Source organism: Nicrophorus vespilloides, unplaced genomic scaffold (assembly GCF_001412225.1).
Source record: "Nicrophorus vespilloides isolate i.1.1-1 unplaced genomic scaffold, Nicve_v1.0, whole genome shotgun sequence".
In the NCBI taxonomy this organism is placed as follows: Eukaryota; Metazoa; Arthropoda; class Insecta; order Coleoptera; family Silphidae; genus Nicrophorus; species Nicrophorus vespilloides.
Window position 1 is genome coordinate 1 of NW_017096520.1, and position 17,426 is coordinate 17,426.

General features: G+C 30.0%; 2 protein-coding genes across 3 annotated transcripts; both read left to right on the forward strand.

Annotated features, from left to right (window-relative positions):
• Window positions 1-2,311: 2,311 nt before the first annotated feature.
• Window positions 2,312-6,585, forward strand: LOC108557325 (methylcrotonoyl-CoA carboxylase subunit alpha, mitochondrial). The gene is made up of 9 exons (XM_017913797.1): window positions 2,312-2,552; window positions 2,695-2,881; window positions 4,236-4,453; window positions 4,509-4,890; window positions 4,943-5,126; window positions 5,182-5,504; window positions 5,560-5,860; window positions 5,911-6,101; window positions 6,203-6,585. The coding sequence occupies exons 1-9, from the start codon at window positions 2,518-2,520 to the stop codon at window positions 6,500-6,502; spliced, it is 2,121 nt and encodes a 706-aa protein (XP_017769286.1). The 5' UTR covers window positions 2,312-2,517; the 3' UTR covers window positions 6,503-6,585.
• A 139-nt stretch (window positions 6,586-6,724) lies between these two features.
• LOC108557324 (MFS-type transporter SLC18B1-like) lies at window positions 6,725-17,023 on the forward strand. Of its 2 annotated transcripts, none has more exons than XM_017913795.1 (11): window positions 6,725-6,827; window positions 12,405-12,488; window positions 13,224-13,434; window positions 13,498-13,571; window positions 14,975-15,122; window positions 15,194-15,262; window positions 15,592-15,682; window positions 15,794-15,933; window positions 16,039-16,232; window positions 16,328-16,423; window positions 16,640-17,023. In XM_017913795.1, the coding sequence occupies exons 1-11, from the start codon at window positions 6,775-6,777 to the stop codon at window positions 16,989-16,991; spliced, it is 1,512 nt and encodes a 503-aa protein (XP_017769284.1). In that variant the 5' UTR covers window positions 6,725-6,774; the 3' UTR covers window positions 16,992-17,023. The 2 variants fall into 2 exon arrangements, with proteins under 2 accessions (XP_017769284.1, XP_017769285.1); XM_017913796.1 differs by lacking the exon at window positions 6,725-6,827 and adding an exon at window positions 7,464-7,560.
• The last annotated feature ends 403 nt before the right edge of the window (window positions 17,024-17,426 follow it).

Here is a 17,426-nt window from a genome sequence, read left to right on the forward strand (position 1 = left end):
CTGTACTCTGTTATCCAGAATATTCCTTAAGCAAATTAGTTTTTTTTCTCAAATTCAAAGACTGTGGTTATTATTTACACTTTTAAAAGAAACTTAAAAGGGAAAGAAATATTTTACTAATGATAAACTAATATATAAACGTAATAACAACAAGGCAGAACGTACCCTATTGCTCATATATATATATACATATATTTATTTCTACATAAGTATATTGATAAATATAATAGATTTTTTTTTAATTTCTTACGACTCCAGTTTGTTTCTCTTTCTAGATTGTAAAATAGAAAAGTTGTTTGATGTTTGTATTAAAGCAGTACAAAGTAACATAATATAAATATACACATATATTTTACTAATTCGTCTTCTATATATATATATTTAAAAAAAGAGAAAAAATAATATATTACATATTAACAAGTAAATATGTAATTCATAGCAATAAACTGTTGCATGTGAGAGAGGTTAATTCAGAAAGTGAATTAGTTATTAGATGATATGAAATCACTATTTTTGTTCATTATTTTGTATTATATTTGTACAGTTATTCAGAGGCCATAGTAATGGGGCATTTATTTAACAAAAAGCTAAACATTGTTATCTAACTCTGTTACATTTTAAATATATTATATAATATAATCGATCTTAATTCTGTTACAAAAAAGAAGAAACAATGAATCCACCATATATATGTAAATTCTGTTATAACAACTATTATTATTATTATTTTCTCTGGTATTTATTAATTATTTTGTTTTGTAAATTTCGTTTTTGTACATATATTTTTTTTATATTATTAATGTAATGAATCGTATTTCTTTTTATTTTCTTACTTCGATTGTTCGTTGCATTTAATGCATTTCGTTCTTTAATCTGTCTTCGCGCTCCTTTATGTATTTTTTTTTAAATATAACTTATTAACTATTTCGTAAATTATTATTAAAAGCAAGTCTTTTTCGTATTCGTTTTATTTCTTACGATATTACTGGAAATTTATTCAGAAGACACGACAAATATAGTTTTGATATTCGATTGCCTTAATTAAACATAAATACGCTTTACACTGTTAAATGAATCTTAAGTTAATGTTAACACGTTTTTGATTTATCCTCATTAAACTAATGTTTGTTCTTATTCATAGACAAGATAAAAAGTTTAATAGTTGTTAATGTTAGATTTGTATAGTATTTATTTTTTTAGAATTTTTATATTGATAGACATATTTACATAGGTGATTACAGTTGCATCCGAAACTTGCATATAACGAAATGTAATTTACCTCAAACGTGACTTTCGTTATAGACTAGTTTTCGTGTTCGTTTTCGCACTTTTCTTAAACAAATTTCACTACATGCATAGATTTAAAAAAAATAATGTTTAACGAGATTAATTCACTTCGATACATTTAAATTTATAGTACTTTAGTCCATTAAGTTTTAGAAATGCGATAGTAGGAAATAAATAAAGACATGTAAACATTATTTCCAGCCAAATGATGTAATAAATGGAGATTTGCGATCTTTATTTTCTGTGAATTTAGTTTGCATATACAATCTGTTCAAATTACTTAAACCAGTGATATATAAATAGTACAAGTGCTAGAGGTTAGTATTCAAAATAATCGCTAACATTTGATATAATTTTGTTTTTTTTTGTAATTCTCGAAGATTCAATAAATATTTTTAAATTTAATAAACATTTCTATTAAACCTAATTCAATTCTCAATAAACTGACTTCTTTGAAAGTAGTATAATCTATTAAGAAGATACTTTAAACAAACAATTGTTAGTCAAAATACTGTATCAATTATTACCTATTGTAAATAATGTATAATATCAATGATTATATTTGATTTCATTCAGAAAAGTATAAATATATTTGTTTTGGCATAATAAACTCAAATTGCTACAATTTTCATTAACATAAATAAAGTAGAAGCAATAAGTAAACAACTATAAATTACATTTACTATCCTAATAATGCTGCATAGTGTTTCTAAAACTATATATATTAATTCATATCGAATAAATGACTTCCCATGAAATTTAAAGATCGGAAAGGGCGTTTTTACGTCTTAAACTTAAAGATTTCATGCAAATACAATGTATTGAGTCTTTTGAAATAATGTTCATTATTGGACGCTCGTTAATTTTCTTTTTGTTGTTAACGTTTGCTTATGTAAATTATAAATTTAAACAAGAGTACAATGGATTGCGCGACGGGAATCTGGTCGGACTCTCTCTCTTCGCAACGAAATCCCATTATCTTGTTGTATGAATTAATCAACCTTGAAGGCTTCGCAGTATCACCATACATATTAAATCGTTGTCATTAGTGCGTATGTGTTGAGAAATCGGGCTGAACAGCGGCAGAGGTCAACCAACAAAACATCAGACTTAAGTTTTTGCCCACAGCTAAATTCGATCGATCGTACATGTGCTCGCACTGAGTTGACTTAAGTCAACCCATACTTAATTTAACTAATCAAGGAAACTAGTTTTAGTGAATGTAACAATATGGGTCTTTGGATTTTATCACAGGTACTTCAAAGGTAAGTTAAACATCTCTAATTCATATTACCGAATGTTAACTAATACGTTGCCACACGATTACATTATATAATTTCATTTTTTTGGGCTAATGTTGTTAATATTTTATGTGAAACATGTGTTGTTCTGTGCTGTTCCATATAGAAGGTCCAATGTTGGCTTGGCCTTTGCAAGGAGATGGAATTCCTCGAGTACGAGGAGGATAGATAAAGTTCTTGTAGCGAATCGTGGTGAGATAGCATGTCGTGTTATGAGGACTGCCAAACGTTTAGGCGTAAGGTCTGTGGCTGTTTATAGTGATGTCGATGAAAATTCGTTACATGTGTCTATGGTGAGTTTTGAAATATTTATAAATACTATTAACCAATGGTACGAAAATTGAATCATTAACAATTTTAATTCATTTACTTTAATTTCTTTAAAAGCTTTAGTTTTTGGGTATGCAACCAAATATTCAGTAAGGTCATTATATTGCATAAATCTCACCTTGGTGTTATATAATTTATTGAACTGCATTATCTCCAAGATAAAATTATTTATTTATGATAATATACACCGACCGACCTTTTCTTTGTATCTATTAGTTATTAAATGTTGAATTTAATAAATATAATTTAATTTCTATTCATAACTTAGTAAAAATTCTTATTTATAGCATTTTTACTTCCCAAACTATTAATAATTAATTTTGTCATAAAAACTAAATATAAATAGGCCATAATTTAGAGTTATTTATATATTCGTGTTTTATTCAGTAAACTTCGTTTTTTTGTCGATCTCTACAAGATATTAACGAATTTGTTAATGTTAGTATGGTTTTTGAAATGTGATTATTTTATAGTGTATAGAATTAGAATCTATCATTTAGTTATATTTTTTTATATAATCTGGTTTAAATATATATAATGAATATATTATTATTTGTAAATACTTAAATCTTCTTAAAAGTTAACATTGTGATATACCTTGTTATAACAGTTACATGTTTTTTTTTACACTACGCTAATTATATCTAAATGTTTCCTATCCATTGTGTTAATAATTAACCTGAATTAATACTCTGAGGTTTTCCAACGTCAGGGTTTTCACAGGAATTCTAATACTAATTATAATTTTAGCTTCTAAGAAATCTTATCAAATTAATTACAAATATTTGATTTTATTATCGTTACGAAATATCTAAAATTGTAACTTAAAATACATTTATTGTTATTTGAAAATCACATGTTTCTGTATCTTTTATGTATAAACCATTGAAAACAAATGAATGGAAATGAAATGGACGTTTATCATTCTGTACTCGTGAAGTAATGATCGTAATGCGATGAAACAGATATTTAGAGTAAACATTTCCGATGTAAATAAAACAGATATGTAACATTACCTAATAAAGAAACATGACACGCTTTGTCGTCACGTTTTATTGTATAATTAGTTCGAGCATGTCATCAATATTGTTATTTTGCGGTCGGGTTAATATTTTCATTTTCTATTATTCTAGCAAATTAAAATTGCTAAACAGATTTACAGTATTAGCATCTGCAATTTATATAATTGGGATATTAAATATTTGTGTTTAAAATTGGAATTGTATTTATATTTTTATTTGTGCCATGTGGAAATGACGACATGTTTTTGTTTGAAATGAGGATTTTTTTTTTATTTAATGAGGAATATTTTTTAAGGCCGACGAAGCCTATAACATTGGGCCTGCTGCTGCGTCGCAAAGCTATCTCAGAGGGGATAAAATTTTGGAAATTGCAAAGCTTACACAAGCTCAAGCTGTGCATCCTGGCTATGGGTTCTTATCGGAGAACGTAGAGTTTGCGGAGCAATGTCAAAAGGAAGGAGTTATCTTCATTGGACCTCCGGCATCTGCTATCAGGGATATGGGAATCAAAAGGTTTGTATTTGTTATGATTATTACACGTATTATTAATATATTTAGACCATTTTAGTACATCGAAGGCTATAATGTCGGCTGCAGGAGTACCTATTATCGAAGGTTATCACAGCGAAGATCAGAGCGAGGAGACACTAAGGGCTGAAGCTAAAAAAATAGGATATCCCGTGATGATTAAAGCTGTCAGAGGTGGTGGTGGAAAGGGTATGAGAATTGCAATGAACGAGGAGGAATTCGGGGAATCTTTAGATTCGGCCAGAAGAGAAGCTCAGAAAGCTTTTGGAGATCAGGTCGTTCTTTTGGAGAAGTTCGTCGGAGAACCTAGACACGTAGAAGTGCAAGTCTTCGCCGATATGCATGGAAACGCTGTGCATTTATTCGAAAGAGATTGCTCCGTGCAGCGTCGTCATCAGAAAGTCATCGAAGAAGCTCCAGCAGTAAGATGATATAAATTACTGTTTGTGTTTTAAATATTAATTGCTTTGTTAGCCAGGATTATCAAGCGAATTAAGAGCTGAATTGGGCGCTGCAGCTGTGAGAGCCGCCAAAGCCGTTGGTTACGTTGGCGCTGGAACAGTTGAATTCATCTTGGACAGGCATTCGCACAGCTTCCACTTTATGGAGATGAATACCAGGCTTCAAGTAGAACATCCAATTACTGAAATGATTACAAGTAAATTAGATATAAACAACAAAACTGTTTAATCTAATTTCTTTTGAATTTGCAGACACTGATTTGGTTGAATGGCAATTGAAGATTGCTTCTGGTGAAAAGTTACCGGTAACGCAAGAGGATATAAAAATGCACGGACATGCATTCGAGGCTAGAATTTACGCTGAAGATCCGCGCGGAGGATTTTTGCCTGGAGCTGGGCCTCTGAAGCATCTATCTACACCGACACCCGCTGAAACAATAAGAATTGAAACTGGAGTAAGGCAAGGCGATGAGGTTTCCGTTCATTATGACCCTATGATTGCTAAACTTGTAGTTTGGGGCGAGGATCGTGCCGAAGCTTTAACGAAGTTGCAAGCCAATCTCTGTGATTACAATGTAAGTGTATTGCTGAGTTACTCATTTATGGTCTACATAATGCGATTACTTGCAGATTGCAGGATTGGAAACTAACGTGAATTTCCTGCTGGATCTCTCCAGGCATCCCGAATTCATGGCTGGAAACGTGCATACCAATTTCATCAGGGATTACAATGATTCTTTGTTCAGAGATGAAGTTGTCATGGAAGAACAACTGGTGCAAGGTGCCATTGCCACTGTTTTGACCGAAGAAATGGAGGAGGTGACTTCCGCAATCGAAAAAGCCGATCACTACAATCCGTTCGTGGTGGAATCCGGTTTCAGGCCTAATTATGAACTAGTCAAGGACATCAAATTGAAATATAAAGATCAAGGTTGAATGACTGAAAATGAAATCTTCTTTGATAACAATGTTTTTTTGTAGATGTTCTTGTACAAGTTAAGTTCCTCGAAGGTAACGAATACCACGTAAGCGTCGATGGAAACGATTGGCTCAGAGTAACTGGTGAAATAATCAATGAAGGTGACGCTACGATCTTGAGATGTAATATTGATGGTGCTATAAGTAACGTTAAGATTTACAAAAACGACGAAATTATTGTGATTTATGATCAGGTAACTATTTGGATATTCGTGATTTCTATTGACTTAATATTTGAATAATGAAGAGTCAATATTAGTTTAATATTTACTTACGTCACACGCTTAATTTTTAGGACGGCAAGTGCCAATTCTCTTTCGAAGTCCCGACATTCCTAAATGCCGAAGACGATGGTTCCTCTGGTTCTGCGGCGAACAGAGCTGTCGCACCGATGCCTGGAGTTTTGGACAAGGTTCTTGTGAACGCAGGAGATGTCGTGAAGAAAGGTGACCCGCTGTTCGTTCTTATTGCCATGAAAATGGAGCACGTGGTTAAAGCGAATCGCGACGGGAAAATCTCAACTGTTTCCTATAAAGTCGGAGACAACGTTCCCAAAGATGCAGCTATTGTTCAATTCGAAGTCACAGAAGAGTGAACCGATCAAAATCACCTGAATGCATTTAATATTTTGTATTAATTAATTTGCTAAGAGAAAGATAAATATATTATTGATGGTTGTTCACTTTTTTTAATCGTCTCTCGTTTTATTTGCTAAATATTTTATCATACGATCGCTTTGTTTCGCATGTGGTTTAGAGGCAGAGAGTGGTGAGGAAGCGACCGTGAGCCATCGTTACCCATCATTACAGCACTTCGACTCAACTCATTAGTTAGTACTTGTGATTTGACTTTGTTGCTGGCTGCGCGATGGTTCTTCAAAATGTCAGTCTGGACACGATCAAGACTACTTTTTTTCGACGGTAAGTGTTAAACAAATTAATTACCATTAGCAAAAATAATTAATAATAATCTATAAAATTAACACATTTTTAATTATGAAAATATTACTTTAACATTCTAACTTATTTTAATATTATTAATTCCTACAATAATATTTTATTTAACATATATTATTGTATGAATATGTAAGTTTTAAATTATTATTATTAGAATTCAAAAACAGTTTGATTGTCTTTAAAGTGTGAAATGTAAATATAATCATATATATTTAACAATTTTGAAAAAAAAAATTGCCGTCTAAAGTTTAATATTTTAATGAATTTATTACAAAATTAAATGTCATGATTATTATTCATTGATATCGGTCGTTACCCTCGAAGAACTTTGTTATCTCGTGTGATTTTAAGTACCTTTACCATATATCCTAAGAGTTTGCATTTATTTTGGTTTATTCATTGGTTAACATGAATTAGTTTAAATAATCTTTCTTTATATATATAAAAAGTATATGATGTTATAAACGAAATATGATCGGACGGAATACACACTTCGTTTTGTTGCCGTTTAATATAAATGTTTCCGCTAATTAAAAAGTTGTCTTCGTCAGTACAATTCGCTGGGATGGTATTGTTTGCTTCGTGGAACATTTGCGATGCAGGAAAATAGTGATAGCATTATTCAATGCAGTGCGTTTATAACAGAGACAATATATTGCTTGGATTATACCAGATTTTCATACTAGCTTCATTGAAGGTAACAATAACTTATATTTAAATCACGTTTAGTTTTCAAAATGCTAATTAAATCAAACAATAAATCGTATATTATCATATGAAAATTAGTTTTCAATATATTTTACTAACAAGTTTACGAAATATGCTTATTTTAAAATATGAATGAATTTATTGGTATGTGGATTATTCAATTATCGAATTGAATTGGTTAATCAACAACCTATGTTATGGTTATTATATAAAAAACGCAGTAACTGTATGATTTTGGAATGATAATGACACAAAATGAAAGTGATTGAAACATTATTTTACTAAGTTATTTCTAATTGCATGAACGTAAACGTTTTAAAATAATAATTTGCTATTTGTAATCAAATCAACAAAAAAAAATGTTCATCGATTTGTTCAAAAGACAAAAAACGTAAACATTTAGTTTCTGGAAATAAAATTATACAAGGTTGATGATACATGTTATGCGTTTAATTAAAAATATAGTTTATTTTTTACCTATTTCTTATTTCACTATAAAATTCCATTAAACAACAATATTTATTTTATGTTTTGCTTTTTTGCTTGTTACGAAAATTCAAGGTGGATCAATTGCCTTCATTTCATTTTATTTATTAGAAGATATTGTGTTTTATTTGAAATAATCATGTTTCCTCGTATAGTGCGAGTAATCTAGAAAATGTGTAAAAAGAAAACATAATTTTGTGGACTAATTTTTGAGAATTTATTTTTAATTTGTAAATTAAGTTTGTTTTGAAATTTTAAAACCGGACTATAGTGAATCTGGACTGATTGAAACCGCACTATTCTAGGAAATGCTGTATAAATAGAAAATAATAATAAAGAAAATATTGTAATATTTTGAAAACTGTTCTAAAAAAAATAATAATGTTTTTTACTATTCTATATTCTATAATCGTTTAAGCAATTTATTGTAATAAAGTATGTGAACTTTATTTGGAAGAATTATATAATTTACTGAGCCTATTTGGTATAATAGAACGCTTATTTTTTACAGAAAAAAATTATTATGTAAAAAAAAAACCTGTTTCATAAAGATAATAGTAACGTTTGAGTAATCCATCTAAATCTTCAAATCTAGTCTACGATTAAACTATGCGCGTATTCTTTCTTTATCAGATCTGATTAGTCTAGATATTCTACTCAAATTTGCTTTTGCTTACCTTTATGTTACTACAATTATTCCAGAGAACATTATAAATTTCAGATAATCCACACTTACATCTTAAGTTTTAAAATTTACTATTGTAAATATTTTCTTTACTTTTAAGTAATCCATCTAAATCTTCAAATCTTGTCTACGATTTAACGACTCTTTACTTATGATTCTTTCGAATTTGATTGCCCTAGATATTTTACGCAAATCATCTTCAAAAAATGCTTAAAAAAACAACTTTGTATTGAGATTTAGATTATTAATCATAAAGTAAATAAAATAAAAGATGAAAATATTTTATGTGAGTTTTAGTAATTATAAAATTACTTTAGAGTATACAGTGGAACCTCGCTTAACGAGCACCTCGCATAACGAGCATGAATTGAAAGAAAAATGACTCGCTTAACGAACGATGTTTCGCATAACGAGTGACGATGAGAAGAGAAGTCCCGGATTGCGCGCCTTCTACATCATTTTTAAAACGAGTAAAAATCCGGAAATTTTGGAAGGGATGAAACTCGTTAAGCGAGGTTCAACTGTATTTAGAAATAAAATTTGTATTAATTTAATGTTTTTGAATCACATTTGTCCAGATTCATAAAGATAATAGAGTAAATGCATCATAACTAGCAGAGTAATAAATATTAAGTTATGTGTTTAAGTATCCAATTACGAACACCCACAGCACTTAAGATTATTTTATTTAAATTTGCAGAAAAGAATCAAAGGAATGATCTAAACTTGAAGAAGAAAACAAAACACAATATCTTAATAAGATTCTCTGCCAATTCAGTTCATGCATTAATAAATACAATCTCGCTTAGATTAAACGCAAAATCTAACAGCAATATAAATTATATTCTATAATATAAATAAGTACGTAACACCTTGGAATTTGAGATGCATTAAAAAAATGTATATCCTCAAGAACGTCGTTGTTTTATCGCTTAGATGTGGAGTGGATTAGATGTTCCAATAAAAGTAATTACAATGAATAAAGCTATTATTTATTTTCTGTGTCAATATCATGTCTTCGTTTTTGTCAATTTTGTGTATTCCGGAAACTGTAATTGTCGCAATAAAATGTGTTCAACTCATTTCTTTCCTTCCTTTTCTTAATGTCAATTTCACGTTATTTTATCTGATTAAATAATTTGGCGGGCGATCGTTAAATAAATAATAATTTCTGCAAGGTTGTGGCTGTTGAAAAGGCACAAAGCGGTTCACAAAAGATGTGTGTGCGAGAGTTGCGACGTTTCCTTATTACTTTTAATTTTGTCACAACTTAAGCACACATTCACTTTGAACTTACACATCATGACACACTTGCTGCATCCAGCGATGGCCGAGAATCTTACAATCCCAAATTGGAACTTCTTTTATCGTGGTCAAGCGAACAAACTATAAATGATATGCTGCGTCAATATTGACGATTCGCATTGTTTGATTTGTGTAATTAGGAAATACTTATTTGTAAACCGCACTGTCCCATTGTTTCGTTTCTGCTTTCAAGTTTGCTTCCATTCGTGGGAATATCTAATATGATTCATTACATGAAATGTGTAAATTAGGAGTTATCAGATTTTTTTGTTAGCATTTAAAATAAGGTGGAAAAAAATATCAAGGAAAACAAACAGACTCTTTTCATTGACGAACATCTTTTAGCACTCCCGAATTGTTGCCTAATTAGAAGATTCTTAGAAAAACTTACTTAACAGTTTTAGACATAAACGAATTGGACATATTCACTATAAAGCGTAAAATATAATAATCATTAATAAATGTATGTTGTTCATTCAGATTATTTTGAATTCACTTTGTTTCATAATTCATTTCATTATTTTTATATTAAAATACTCACTCATAATATTCTAATTCCTTTACTAATATTATTAATATTTGCTAAGTAGGTCTAATTTTGTTTGATCGTTGACCATAATGTTCTTAATCAGTCTCCGTTTTGTAAATTTGTCTTAAGACAACAAAAAATCGTCTGTGTTTACCAAAAGTGCCATTTTATTAGTTCAAAGTTTTAGCATGTTTACACAATGTTTACAAATCAGAGTGATTTTTTCCAAAAGGATTTATGGTTGATGTTATTAGGTGATTTGAAGTGTTTATATTTAATTTAATAAACATTTATAATAAAATATAACAAGATCATAATTTCATACCAAATCAAGTGGTTTATCAAGTCTCTTCATATTTGTCTTTATGAATTGGTTAAAATATTTTGTTTAGTAATGTTTTTTTTATTATTTTAAATACACATTCAAAAACACACCAACTTCAACATTAAAATATTTGTGCACATGGACATGTATGTAGAAACTTAACTCATCTAACTCAAATTAATTTTACAATTTATATAAAATGAAATGAAATATTAATAAAAATATTAAATTCGATCCCAGTTTTAAACCAAAATATATTATTATGTGCGTCAAGTCTGAAGGCGTTAATATTTATCAATTTTATTGTTACAATAATTAATATTTATAAAATTAACTTGAAAAACAAAACATATTTTTAAAATAGGAAAAACAAAATTTAATATTATTGCACTGCATATAATTATTTAGTTTTGTAAGGTTTGTCTTCGATATATTATATCTAAATTTACATAATAATTTAATAACTGTTGTAAATAAAATTTCGAAACTAGCAATTATAATTTAAAATATCAAACTGATTACTATTATCAATATACATACGTACTTATGTTTAAAATATGAGGAAATGAATTAATATGTATTTATACAAATAAATTAAAATATAGTTAAATGTCTAAAAATAAGAATAAAAAAAACTATTTATTACTTTATGAAAATTTTAATTAAGATTTATTTGATTAATTACATTTTTACATTAATATAATACTTTTATAATTATATAAATGGAAAGGATAATATTAATTAATATTGTATGTCCTTCTAATTATCATAAATTAAGTATAAAATAAAGTAGAATTGTGACGAGATGTATTTTAAATAAAACAATATTTTCTTAATTATTGTAAATGTTTTAATTGTTTAGTTTAATATTGAATTAGTTATAATAAGAAAAGTATTGCTGAATCCCATTTATATACTAAATTATTTTAATATATAATTGTGTAAAACTAAATACGATTTTTCTTTGATAAAAGTTATGTGTGTATACAGATGGATCTTGTATGTTCTGCCAAATACGTGCGACCATTAAGCAAATAGTTTTAAAGTTGATGTTGCCTTTGGAGTGTACGAAGAAAGAAGAGAGAAAGGACAGAGATAGAGAAGAGAAGAGAGCAAGAGTATACATTTCTGCTGACAACTTTACAGCTTTTGATACTTGTTACATTTTTATTATGGGTTTCCTAGTTGTCGGTCAACCGATATATAGCTTAAGTCCAGTTCGCCTCCGCCAGTTCACCAATAGACACGCTCCCGTTCGCATCTCAAGTCATTTACAAAATTTATATCCAACAGTTTGCGCGTTCAGTCATAACACAAAACGCGTGTCATAACACCAAACACATCCACACATAGTCGAAATCGCATAGTTTGGAAAGCATCAACACTCTCATCCACCGCAATAATTATGCAGTTTTCGAAGACTGCAAAAAGGACTAACTGATCTAATTTATGATATTTATTTATTTGTTTATTTATTGTTGTGCTTCGTTCATCATCAACAAGAATGTGCAAAGAGGAAGTCGTCGAATCTCACCAGAAGGACATTCAGCTCGAAGACCTCAGGGCGGCTCCAACAGCTGATAAAAAGTAAGTCCCACTCGAAACAGCTGCTATTGTTATTATTACAGCTTCTCTACATATATACATTTTTTTCAAACTCCAAAAGGTCATGGTTATTTAAAATTGTTTAGAAGCCGGCACGGGACGCTGATAAAGACCGTATCTCCAACACCCGAAATCATTTGTAATCATCATTAAAGTTATCTTGATTTTCTTTTCTTAACACAATCACTCGATTTTTAATTACATCTTAATCATACGGTTTAAATATTTGCGTTTCCAATTCTTAAACATATTACCGTTAGCTAAAGTGTAGTTATTATATTGCTATATTAAAGAATCAGTTTGATATGATCTGGAAGATTTCATTCATGCTCATTTTAATGTATAAAAAAAAGATGATGATGTACATTAAGAACTGTGCCAATTATATTTAATATAATAATTGCACATTGAACTAACTTTGCAAATCGCGATTAAAGCGTATTTCATTTGCAAAGTTATGCAAGTAAACAAAGCGTGTATTAAACGCGTTATTTCATGTAACAGTAAAATAGTTAAATGAGTTTAAGATCGATGCGTGATTACATAGTTTACAGCGACAAAGTCAATGCCAATTGCTCAACTATGATAATTACGTGCGTACATTTTAAATGCGTGTTGATAAGAAAATAACTTAATCTGCGAATTATTTAATCTTCAGGAAATAGATGCTGTCTATTATTTTTTTTATAAAGTTTTAATTAATTTCTTTATTTTCAGAAATGCCAGTAAAAGTTTTACGACTCGCCAAAAAGTTGGGTTGGTTATGCTTGCCACCGTGGAGTTCTCCAGCTATTGCTCAATGTCCATCATGGCACCTTTCTATCCGCGCGAAGCTAGGGATAAGGGCATGTCGGAATCTTTAGCCGGATTCGTATTCAGCTTTTACGCTTTAATCATATTCGTATCATCGCCAATATTCGGTAAAATTGTAAGTACAAACGCTCTGAAATTAACAAAGAAAATCATTACAATTAAATATATTCATTTGCAGTTGCCGAAAGTCGGTGTCAAACTTCTATTTATTGGAGGTATAGTTACCTCGGGAATATGCAGTATTATATTTGGGTAAGTTATCAATATGAAAAAAAAACTGTAAGTTTAATGTCCTGATTTTTGGAATTTGTAACTATGGCTTTTATTTAAATTTACTTAAGATTACTTAAACTATGTGTGTTTAAGATTGCTTGAAGTAACAAGAGAAATGTAATTGCAAGCAATATTTACTATTTTTATGATGTTGTATACGAAATTAAAGCGTTAATCCAATTCAGATTAGATCTTTGGGTAATCTTATGCGAACCAGAAACACGTCACGCGTCACAACTACAAAAGGAATTAAATACAATACATGAAGATACAATTGTTAATAGATTGTATGATCCCTGTGGCAATTGTGTGACCTATAACTGAAATTGTCTCTAGTTTTACGCGTAGAATGCCAATTGCCGTCCACTTAATTTAAATAACCCAAAACCGAATTAAAGAAATAATCGTATGCACGTTACGAAAAGAGAACGCTAAATACTATTTATAATGACTAAGAAGAAACGTGGAACTAATATAGTTAAAATTAGCACTCCATTGGATACACAATATCTCATATTTTTATCGCGGAATGATGGGACCGGTTTCTTGGGGATCAACTTGTTCCACACGAAATATGTCATAAACGGATGCACCATTACTTGAAACAGTAGATTTACCTAAAGCCATCACCTCTTAAAAAATAATTTCCAAAATAAGATTTTCTTAAATTTCATAATTCCTTTATAATTAATGTTTTTTTAAAACTAACAATATGAATAATTACAATAATAAATTTATTGTATTAACATAAATAATATTAAATTTCTTTCATATAATCTATTGAAAACTAATAGGTTTATGTATTTTAGTTATAAAACAATTCGATTTAAAAATATGTAAATATATGATAAATTTCATATCTATTACTTTATGAAATATTTAATTTCGTGCTCGGTGATCCTTAAAGCATATGAATTGCTTTCCGCTATGAAAATGATTATCAAGTGATAATATTAACGGATTCCAGACTACAACATTTCTAATGAGCTTTCGAAATAAGAGAATGAACGTTACGTTGTTATATCTACATTTAAAATGTGTATAATTATAGACATAATGTAAGCTTAATATTTATTTAATTATGGTTCTGTAAATCGGTAACGCGCATTGATTAAGTTTTATTATCGATGCGAAAGTAAATGTAAAATAGCTCGGACAAACTTTGAAACAATATGAAATATTTAAAATTGTGATACTTTCTTCTGTTAAACTGGAGAACTGCATTTGCAACTTTCTAATAATAAATTATTAGATGCATTTGCTCGTGATTCTATAATTAACTTGAGTAGGTCTTCCGGTCCGGCAATGTCCTCGTGACTCAACAATGTATTTTATCCATCGAAAATGTTTCGTATTATTAAAATGATTGTCAATTTTTGCAGGACTCTCCATTACATCGACGATTTTTACCTCTTCGCAACGCTGTCTTTCCTGATCAGAGGTCTCGAAGCATTGGGAGCTGCAGCATACGCAACTGCAGGATACGTCCTCGTCATTAACATTTTCCCAAATAATGGTGGAACTGTACGAGTGAGTATTTAGTTTATCGTTTTTTTTTTAAATTGAAAGTAAATATTTATGAATATTGTTTGTTGTTTTAGGGCATACTTGAAACGTTCGTTGGTTTAGGTATGAGCGCCGGTCCTGCCATAGGTGGATTTCTCTATGCGGTATGTATATTAAACTAATTACATTTTTCTTCAAAAATAATCAATATTTATTGTTGCTCCAAACAATCATTGTTGATTTATTTCACTGATATTCATAATGCATATAGTTTTCTCTCTTTCTAAATTGTACAATATTGATGAAAGGTACATGCATTAAAACCATAACATTTAAAAGCCTTGGGAAGTGATATCAATTATTCATAAGAATAAGCTCAAACCGGTTGAGTTTTGCACACTCTTATAAACAATCAGAACGATCTTATAATTGAAGCAGATGATGCTCGCAAATCTTATATGTTTTTGATCAACTTTATTTTTTTTCTAGGAAGATTGGAGGCTTTGGGTTACCATTTTACGTAGTTGGTACGATAACATTATGCGTTGCACCGTTAAATGTCTTCTTGTTGCCATCAAGTAAAGGTAAATAAATAAATAAATTATGCAATTGTGCATCAATTTGCTTTGTGAATTGCTGAATGCGTGCGGATTATGACTTTGACTTTGGCTAAATGTGGCGAATAACATTTTCAGAATGTAACGTGAACATGAAGAGCGGCTCCTTTAGGAGCATACTTAAAATTCCGTCTGTGATTGTAACCTGCTTTATTATTGCCCTCGTCTCGACGACCTGGGGATTCCTCGATCCAACGTTAGAACCGCATCTGAGACAGGTAATAAAAATAAAGAAAGATACGCAAAATATATACAAATTAATATTCTTTTGATATTCTTATAATAAAGATGTATAATAAAATTATTAATTTATTTGTTTTCAGTATAATTTAAGCGCCAGTAATATTGGTCTCATCTTTCTTCTTCTCTCAGGGATGTACGGAATATTCAGCCCTTTTTGGGGTTGGGTTTCCGATAAAGTTACAAATTATTGGTGCCTTATGACTTTTGGTTTGTTCATGACCAGTTTCAGCTTAGTATTATTGGGGCCTTCGCCAATTTTGCCATTCCTCAAAGAGTAAGTTACAAAGTCAAATGAAAATGTTTATATAATTTTCCATTAGTTTTTAATTTTTTCGGATTTTTTATGATGAAAATCTTTCCTTTTTTCAGATCGATTTGGCTCCATATTATAGCATTATCAGCATTAGGTATTTTTGTTGCTATGGGTTTAATGCCAACATACCAAAGTATTTTGGATGGTGCTGTGTAAGTATTAAAATTATTATTTGCATATATTCACCAATTAAAAACACTTTTACATTAAGCTTATCATTCAATCGTTATCAGTTAATATGTTCATACGCTAACGAATGTGAGAAATCACTATACATATTGTATATATTTTGATATGCAGACTTTATAATTTAAAATTTTGAAATATAACCGCTTCAATTTCCTGTATTTTGTTTAATGTTTGTTTAGCCGAGATGGAGGATTTTCGGATAACATAGGGACGCACAGTCTGGTTGCTGGTCTTTGGTCATGCATATACTCGTTGGGTGAGATGTTGGGTCCGGCAATCGGTGGAGCTCTTCTGCAGCAATGGGGCTTTCCAACAGCAGCCACGTGTCTTGCTGGTGCGAATTTGTTGGCGGCTATTTGCACGTCTATATTCTTCTACATGAAGAGAGTAAGGAGTAAAGTGGAAGCAGTGCCGAAGGATTCGGACTCGGATTTAGAAAAGACAAACAGTGCAACGACGATACCGCTGGAAAACGGCTGCAGCAACGGTGATATTTACACTATCGAGAATAACGGATCTGTTAAAATGTAATTGATATTAAATTATATATTTTTTATATTGTTAAAGAAATAAACGTTTATTTTTGAATAGCGTTCGCTTTACTTCACCAAAGGAATCTTATATCTATAATGCACCCCGCAAATAACTTGTTTGCTTATATATAGTGGCTGTCCTTTTTTTATCTCCCAGACATAGTAATCTATATACCTGTTGTCCGATAAGTGCGTCGGTTTTCGATAAGGAACCTGAGGAAAGAAATATTTGTTTTTATCGATTCAATAAGTTCTCTGCTCGCATCGTCCTCACGTGCGCCTCAATACTTACACAGTTTAAGTAAGTAATTGTATAAATTACATGTGGTATCCAATTTTATTACAATTATCTTATAACGCAGGTAATTTCACTTATACTTAACATATATTTCTACGAGTAGAAATGATTAATGTATTAATAAAGAAATCGCTT

Coding starts and splice junctions, on each gene's coding strand:
- LOC108557325 (XM_017913797.1), top strand. CDS start 2,518: ATGGGTCTTTGGATTTTATCACAGGTACTTCAAAG. Junction 2,553..2,694: donor TTATCACAGGTACTTCAAAG/GTAAGTTAAACA, acceptor TGTTCCATATAG/AAGGTCCAATGTTGGCTTGG. Junction 5,505..5,559: donor CCAATCTCTGTGATTACAAT/GTAAGTGTATTG, acceptor GATTACTTGCAG/ATTGCAGGATTGGAAACTAA.
- LOC108557324 (XM_017913795.1), top strand. CDS start 6,775: ATGGTTCTTCAAAATGTCAGTCTGGACACGATCAAGACTACTTTTTTT. Junction 13,435..13,497: donor CGCCAATATTCGGTAAAATT/GTAAGTACAAAC, acceptor ATTCATTTGCAG/TTGCCGAAAGTCGGTGTCAA. Junction 15,263..15,591: donor TAGGTGGATTTCTCTATGCG/GTATGTATATTA, acceptor TTTTCTAGGAAG/ATTGGAGGCTTTGGGTTACC.